Source organism: Ursus arctos, unplaced genomic scaffold (genome assembly GCF_023065955.2).
Source record: "Ursus arctos isolate Adak ecotype North America unplaced genomic scaffold, UrsArc2.0 scaffold_19, whole genome shotgun sequence".
In the NCBI taxonomy this organism is placed as follows: Eukaryota; Metazoa; Chordata; class Mammalia; order Carnivora; family Ursidae; genus Ursus; species Ursus arctos.
Window position 1 is genome coordinate 27,942,189 of NW_026622863.1, and position 7,543 is coordinate 27,949,731.

The 7,543-nt window shown below is 60.3% G+C and overlaps 1 protein-coding gene, 1 long non-coding RNA gene and 1 other non-coding gene across 3 annotated transcripts; 2 read left to right on the top strand and 1 right to left on the bottom strand.

Moving 5' to 3' along the window:
- Nucleotides 1-545: 545 nt before the first annotated feature.
- Nucleotides 546-2,632, top strand: EXOSC6 (exosome component 6). Its single transcript, XM_026495201.4, has one exon. It carries the CDS (start codon nt 988-990, stop codon nt 1,804-1,806), a length of 819 nt encoding a protein of 272 aa, XP_026350986.1. The 5' UTR covers nt 546-987; the 3' UTR covers nt 1,807-2,632.
- Nucleotides 2,633-3,227: 595 nt separating this feature from the next.
- LOC113252480 (uncharacterized) lies at nt 3,228-7,245 on the bottom strand. Its single transcript, XR_007190990.1, has 3 exons — nt 7,079-7,245; nt 4,877-5,950; nt 3,228-3,877 (listed from the first exon to the last, which is right to left on the bottom strand). It is a non-coding gene; the product is annotated as an uncharacterized LOC113252480 (long non-coding RNA).
- A 21-nt stretch (nt 7,246-7,266) lies between these two features.
- TRNAG-GCC (transfer RNA glycine (anticodon GCC)) lies at nt 7,267-7,337 on the top strand. The gene has a single exon. It is a non-coding gene; the product is annotated as a tRNA-Gly (tRNA).
- Nucleotides 7,338-7,543: the final 206 nt, after the last annotated feature.

Consider the following 7,543-nt stretch of genomic DNA (forward strand, 5'->3'; position numbering starts at 1 on the left):
CCTCTTCCTCTCCCTTTTGATGTCGAGTCATTGGGTGTGAGATCAGAGGTGTTCTCTGGTACAGGAGGTACTTTGGTGCGTTAGTTGCCTACCCCCCACCCCTTTGACCCATCATTCCTGGTTCCCTGACTCAAAGATGGACAGTGAGGATTGGGACCTGCTTGGTCCTGAATCCTTCACTCAGGTCTGAAGACAGCTGGGTTTGGAAACCGGGTGCGGGGGAGGTTAAAGGTACTGCTTGCTTGTGCTGGCTCTGGCTGATTCCTCTTCCCTGGGTACAACAGGTGGCCAGGGGCCCAGGTTCACTCAGTCCTGCTGACACAGAAGGAGGAAAGCGGGTCTATGCTGGGAGAAGCCGCAGAGGCTAGCTGTCACCAGCCTGCGGGGGAGGGGCTGTCCACACTTGGAGTGAGAGAAGCACGTAAGGGGAGGGTGCTGAGGACCCGGCTGCAACAAGCACATGCCAGGTGAGGACTCCTAGGGGTACAAAGAGTACACAATCCAGTGCAGGAGAGGGGCGGTTCCATCCATCATTATGCCAGCCAGGGCACTGACGATGGCAGGAATGAACGAGACAAAAGGCCATTGCCGCCTTGGGGAAGACCGAGGAAAACATGTATGAGAAAGTCACACAAGTAAGTGCAAAATTGAAGTAATTACAACCTTCACAAGTGAAAGGACGAAGACGTACGCCCTGGGGTTGCCCTGGCCCGAGAGGCTAGAGGTCAGCCAGGCCGGCCTGGATCCCGCTTCTGCAGGTCTGTCCGGCTGTCCATCCATTCATTCATCGAGATCCCGGGGTCCTTGAGAGGGCCCCGGAGCTCGGCTGCGCTCGCTGTTCTCCCTCCAGGACGGCAGGGGGCAGAGCGGCGCCGTCCGCCGCTATCCCGACAGCCCTCGCGCGGGCGCGCCGCTTTAAGCGGGCGGAAGAACCCGCGCGCGAAACTAGGCCGGCGGGCGGAAGCGGCTCGCACGCCAGGCGCCGCCATGCCAGGGGACCACCGCCGCATCCGCGGGCCCGAGGAGTCGCAGCCGCCGCAGCTGTACGCGGCCGACGAGGATGAGGCGCCTGCCGTCCGCGACCCCACGCGGCTGCGGCCCGTGTACGCACGCGCCGGGCTGCTGAGCCAGGCCAAGGGCTCGGCCTACTTGGAGGCGGGAGGCACCAAGGTGCTGTGCGCCGTGTCCGGCCCGCGCCAGGCCGAGGGCAGCGAGCGCGGCAGCGGCCCGGCCGGAGCGGGCGGCGAGGCCCCGGCCGCGCTGCGCGGCCGCCTGCTCTGCGACTTCCGCCGCGCGCCCTTCGCCGGCCGCCGGCGCCGTGCGCCCCCGGGCGGCGGGGAGGAGCGCGAGCTGGCGCTGGCCCTGCAGGAAGCGCTCGAGCCGGCGGTGCGCCTGGGCCGCTACCCGCGCGCGCAGCTCGAGGTGTCGGCGTTGCTGCTGGAGGACGGCGGCTCGGCGCTGGCCGCCGCGCTCACAGCCGCCGCGCTCGCCCTGGCCGACGCCGGCGTGGAGATGTACGACTTGGTGGTGGGCTGCGGCCTGAGCCGCACGCCGGAGCCGGCGCCCACCTGGCTGCTGGACCCCACGCGACTCGAGGAGGAGCACGCCGCCGCCGGCCTCACTGTGGCGCTCATGCCCGTGCTCAACCAGGTGGCCGGGCTGCTGGGCAGCGGAGAGGGCGGCCCGACCGAGAGCTGGGCCGAGGCAGTGCGTCTGGGCCTGGAGGGCTGCCAGCGCCTCTACCCCGTCCTGCAGCAGTGCTTGGTGCGGGCTGCCCGCCGGAGGGGCGCCGCCGCGCCGTCCTGAACCGGAAGCCTGAGCAACGACGGATGCCTAGGACCGAGCCGCCGCCGTCCCCTAAAGGACCCGTGCGGTCAGCTTCCAGACTGCGCGGAGCTGAGAATTCAAAGGGCGGGAGAAGATCTGAGGAGGCGTGCACAGAACTAACGCATCGGGACAGCTGTGTTGGAACGACTTTTTAGAGACTTCCGTTAAAGAAACTTTTCTGCTCGAGCTGGTGCTTCCCAGCTACGACCCAGTGGAAGAAACTTGCGAATGCGGCCTGGCTCCCAAGTTGGAAAGGACTTTTCAGCCGGACTCGCCTGAAAAACGGGACTTGGAGTTTTTTTCTTGTAAGGGATGGACCCTATGCAGGCCAGCTAGTGACTCCCTTCTATAGAATTGGTCTGCTCTTGAGAGAATGGACAAGGGGGCTGTGCCTTCTTTATATCGGAGCTAAAACAAACTCCTTTATATCTGGGAAAGTCTTCTGTTGTGGTTCTTCTTGGTAGTGAATTTAAAGGAGCAAGGCTCTTTGCACCAAGTAGTGGACCCCTGGTGTCAGGGCTTGGGACAGCATTGTCTTGAATGTATGTCCTATTCCTTAGACCAACATAAGCAGAAGAAACCGGCTGAAACTGACCGAGGTGCAGGGGCCGGTGTGGGGAAATGTGCCTTGAAGGAGGAGAAGCTGCCCCTTGGGTACCAGAGTGGGCCCTTGGTGAGGTGTGACAAGAGTAGGGAGGGTTGTGTGGGCCCAGGAGCACTCTGGGTGCACTCCCTAGCCTCTGGTTTGGTGTTGGGCAAGACCACAGCTCAGGGTTTGGTAGCTGGAAGGGGTTTGGCTCTGGGTAGAAGCTAGAGGCCGCCTCCACTGCTGGTAAGAAGTGGGGGTCCAGGCTGGCTTTTTTTTTTTTTAAAGATTTATTTGTGTGTGTGGAGGGTGGGGATGGGGAGGAAGAGAGAGAATCCCACACAGACTCCATGCTGCGTGGAGCCTGATGCAGGGCTTGATTTCATACCCTAAGATTAGGACCTGAGCCAAAATCAAGAGTTGGATGCCTAACGGACTGAGCCACCCAGGCGCCCCACCAGGCTGACTTCATTATTTGGCGCCCCTTGTCCAGTCTTAGCTCCTGGGAGAGGGCAGACGAACTTGCAGGAGTAAGAGCTGCATGCTGGGAAACCAGATGCAGCTTGGCCTTATTCTGTATGGCAGAGTCAGCCTGAGTGACCACAAGAGCGGATTCTTCCTTGTGTAGCTGCTGAGCCCTGTGGGTTTGTGCTCAGGTCTGAATTGGAGAAAGGCAGGCAGCCTGGTGCCCTGGCTTAGTAGGAGCTTCTGACCTCATGTGACTCAGGGGCCGGCCCAGCTTCTCCAGGAAGGCCTGCCCTGAGGCAGCCGAAGGACCAGAATGAGGATTGGAGACCACACCAAGAATCCCTGACCAGGGAAAAGAAACACAAATTTTATTTTTCCCCTTTTGACATAATAGTATTTCCAGAGCAGATCTGAAATACATAGTATCACACCAGCAAGAGACCAGGTAGAAACAGGACATAAAAATGATAGTCCTGTTCTGAAGGATGGTTTTATGGGGTGGATGGGTAGTCTGGAACCAAAAGGGGGTTATGTGGGGGCTTACCGAGGAGCTTAAAGCTGTTTCAGACTGGAAGGGGGACTGTAGGCACGTGAGTGTTTCCTGGGCAGCACTGTGGCTAGAGAAAGCCGGGCTGGCCGCTGCAGGATGCTCCACACTCGAACCGGCGGGGCCTGTGGAGGGGGTTGGGGGGGGCAGGGACGAGCAGCCAGAGCAGTACTTGCAGTCATTGGGGGATGACATGCGCCCAAGGGCGGCCTGGGCAGCCACCCCTTGCAACATGGCCTCAGCTTCATGAGGATGGTGAGGTTGTGCCAGGCAGCTGCAGGCCTCCTTCTCAGCCCCTATCATCTGGAAACACGACCTCCGAAGAAAAAGCCACCGTTATGGGGAGGCCTCCTGGCTGGTCTGGCTGAGCCTTGCCTCCACTTTCACCGCACTCATTCCAGAATGGGTGCCTCTGGTTGCACAGTCACTTCCGGGAGGCCTTCAGAAACCTACAAGAGGCAAGGAAGGGAGCCACCTGGGAAGGAGCCTGGAGGGGTTCCACCCTTCTACTGGCTGCCCTCCGGATCCGATGCATGATTCTAACCCTTTAGGAAAAACAGAAGCAGGACTCTGGCCAAGAGGGCTGAGAAGCATGAAATGACTAGGAAACGGAGGCCTGCCTGCTAACGTTTTTCCTCAACCCCACGTCCGTCTCTTGGCAGCTTTGCCAGCTCAGTGCTACTCTTGATTCTTCCTGAGGCCTGGGAACCCAGAACCACCAAAGCATTCCCTTCATCTAGCCTGGTCTTTTCCCAGATGTGACTCAAGCCTGGGCAGCAGTAAGGGCCCTCCAGAGGCCAGCAGTCCAGGGGGCAGAGCCGGACAGGTGGAGGAAGGGAAGCTTGTTACTGCCAGCCCCTCAGCAACCCGGACCTTGCAGAGATGGCCCAAACAAACGTGGGGCTTAGTCCACCTCAGGGGCCACCAATACAGGAGGAGGGTACGGTAAAACAGGAATATTTGAGCCCTTTAACGCTGCCCAAAGGGCTATTATCAGTTCCAGGTTTGGACAGTTCTCCATCCAGGAAGGTCCATGTGCCACAGCTTCCCCAGGGAGCATGGTACATGACAAGATGTGGGGGCGGGGCCGGAAAAAGGCAGAAATAAGTTTTAACCGGTTCTGGGGCCTCAGGCAAGGGGTCTGGGGCCATGAGGCATACCTGTGACATTCTGCAGTGCTCAAAGCCCACCTCCCAGCTTTCAGGAGGAGATGGTATTTCAGGTCAGAACTAGCCCCTAGTCCCCTGAGCTCATCCAACCGGAGTTAAGCGGGGATAAAAAGCAGTGGAGGGCCCATCTTCTGGGGATTGCATGGGGGAGACGTCACATGTCTCCCCTCAACCACCACTGTGGGCTCCTCCACGGACCTGAGTCCCATGTGCACAGGGAGGCCACAAGGAGCCAAATGCAAGGAGGGTGCGGATGAGGGGAGGTACCAGGCCACTCACTGTCTCCTCTGGGTCTGTGCTGTCCTCAGAGCTGTCTGCTTCGGGATGGGCCCTCTAGCCCCTGGGCTCCTGCTGGAGTTCAGTGATTCTGCATGAGGAACCCTTACTGCCTGGACCCCTGGTTTCTTCACTGTCCTCCGACCCTGTGCAGGTAGAGTCACCAGTTAATGGCCACGTTTGGAGGCCCCAGCTGATCTCAGGGAGGCCACTTGGTGCCCAGCACTGATCAAGGGTGCCTAGGGCTTGAGAAGACAAGATGGGGAGGGGCTGGGACACTACTCTGCCTCCAGATAGTTGCCGAGTGGGTGGGCAGGTGGGGGGGGGGCTCATAGAACAACCTAGAAGCCACAGGGTCTTGAAGCCAATGAAACAACCAGAGGGAGTGGGGAAAGGAGGGAAGGAAGGGGAGGGCAGGAATGAGCCCTGCAGAGGGAAAGCCCAGGACAGGATCCCAGGTGCCCCTAGCACCTTCAGCAGTGGGAAAAGCTGGAGCTCACTGGGAATGTGGCCTGGGCCCCCAGTTGGAGGTGTTCCACCTGGAAGCTGGTCCCTCTGCTGGTCCATGTGCTCCAGATTCTCCAGGAGACGGTCTACCTGGGCTTTGATCTGGCTTAGCTCCCCCCTGATGGAGTGCAGCTCCTCCATCTGGACTGTTTGGAGAGGGGCCAAAGCTGGGGTCCCACCAGGCCCGGAGGGCAGAGGGCTCTGCTGCCAGGGCTCCCCAGCCTGCCTGCTGAGGTCTGCCCAGCTCTTCCCCAGCTCCGTAGGTAAGGGCTGTGCCCCCGTACTCACACTTTATTTGCTCTCTGGGCAGGTGGCTCTTCCTGGCCCCCTTGTGGGGACTGAAGCTGCTCTTAACCCCCAAGCCCACCCGGGTCCTCCGGATCTTGACAGGCACGTGACTGATGAGTGGAGGGATCCTTTGGTATTCATACGCCCCACTGGGACAGGACAGAGAGGGAGTCAGGCCAACCAGCTCCACCTGTTTACCCAGAGAACCGAGGGGTAAGACCTACCGACCTGTAGGGGACATCTTCCCTGTACAGCTTGTAGTCCAGGTCATAGTTACTCCTGCTGCAACAGAGACAAACGGAGAAGAGGTGACTCTCCGTGGCCAGAGTCCTTGCCTAGACCCCAGTTTAACTGGAAGAAACTGAGGTATGCAACTATTCCTTAGAATCCCAGGATTCTCCATCACAAGGTCACTCTGGGAGACCACAGGTTCCCCATGTCTGGCCTCTGATAAGGGGCACCTTCCAGGTGACTCCAGGTGACAGGAGGGGGACAATTGCCTGCAGCCTCTGGCCAGCCAGATAGGGGCCCTCCAAAGATTCCTCTGCCTGACCCAGGAACAGCTGACGTTCTGGATTTTAGTCTGGCAAAGGATGAAAGGGAAGAGTTAAGTCAGGGCCCAAAGCCACCGTGGGGGTGTGAGAGCCTTTAATCCTTGTGTTGGGATCGCCAGGATGTGCCCCAGCACTGGCAGGGCCAGCCAGGCAGGGTGAGGGCTGTGGCCAGGCCACCTTCCTCTGCTCCAGGCCTGGGCAGAGAAGTGGAGTTTGGAAGGTCCCAGACTCTCAGTGCCCCGCCTCTGCCCCTTCTCTCCTGTGCCCTGCATTTCCAGGGAGGGAACTGGTGCCCAGGAGGGATGGGGAGATGGGTGCAAAGGGACAGCTGGGTCCCAGCCTGGGCAGGGAGGCTCTGTGGGGGACACGCCTGCGCCTGGGGCTGGAGGGGTGATGAGGGGTAGCGGAGGGGATGCGTGCGGGGGCAGCACAGTTTATAAAACAACTTTCTGGGGCCGTGCGCCCACGCCCCCAGCTCAGGCCCAACCCACGAGGGGCGAGGCTTATAGGGCCACCGGGTAGGAATGGAGGACGTTCGGGGGACCCCTTCCGCTTCATCCTGGCTCCCCCTCCCCCAGGCCCGCGGGTGCGAGTTCCGGGCACCCCCGTCCCCGCTCTCTGGCTTCAGAAGGTCTGGAGGGGCGGCCTGGAAGCAGCAGGGATGCTGATTCCGGTGGTGGGAGGCCCGTCCTTGGAGAAAGGAAAGCGTGACAGCGGAGCGCGGGGAGGGGCGTACCCAGCCCCCGGGGGTCGCGGTAGGAGTGGGGGGGGGCGGGGTCCCCGGCGCGGTGCCGGAAACAGGCAGCCTCCTGAGGGGCAGGAACTAGCGGGCGGGGGCTTCGGGGCTAGGACAGACCTGAAGCCGACGCGTCTCCGCTGGGCGCTACTGCTCGGAGAAAATTCTCAGTTGTCTGGATTCCCTTAGATCGCCGGTGCTTCCCCCAACCCGTCCCCAGACAGGCCCGAAACTTTGACAGAGAGCATAGGCGGAGCCGGCGGCGGCCAGACCACCTGAGTCTCTGTGGCAAGCCCTGTTACCGTGAAGCATTGGTGGTTCAGTGGTAGAATTCTCGCCTGCCACGCGGGAGGCCCGGGTTCGATTCCCGGCCAATGCAGAGACCTGTCTTTTCTTCTTCTTTCTACCCCCTCCCTTGCATTTTCCCCTAAAATGCTTTTTTTAAGCAGCCGGGAATGAATGATACAGGAATGATACTTCACTGACCGCTTAGCACAGACGCGAGAGCTGCCCAAGTTGAGACAGGGCAGGATGGGTTTGGGAGTTAGGTGTCAGGCCTCATGCACCCTACAGCGGTGCCTGCTG

What these genes read in the sequence shown, in the direction of transcription:
- EXOSC6 (XM_026495201.4), top strand. Translation starts at nt 988, where the DNA reads ATGCCAGGGGACCACCGCCGCATCCGCGGGCCCGAGGAGTCGCAGCCG.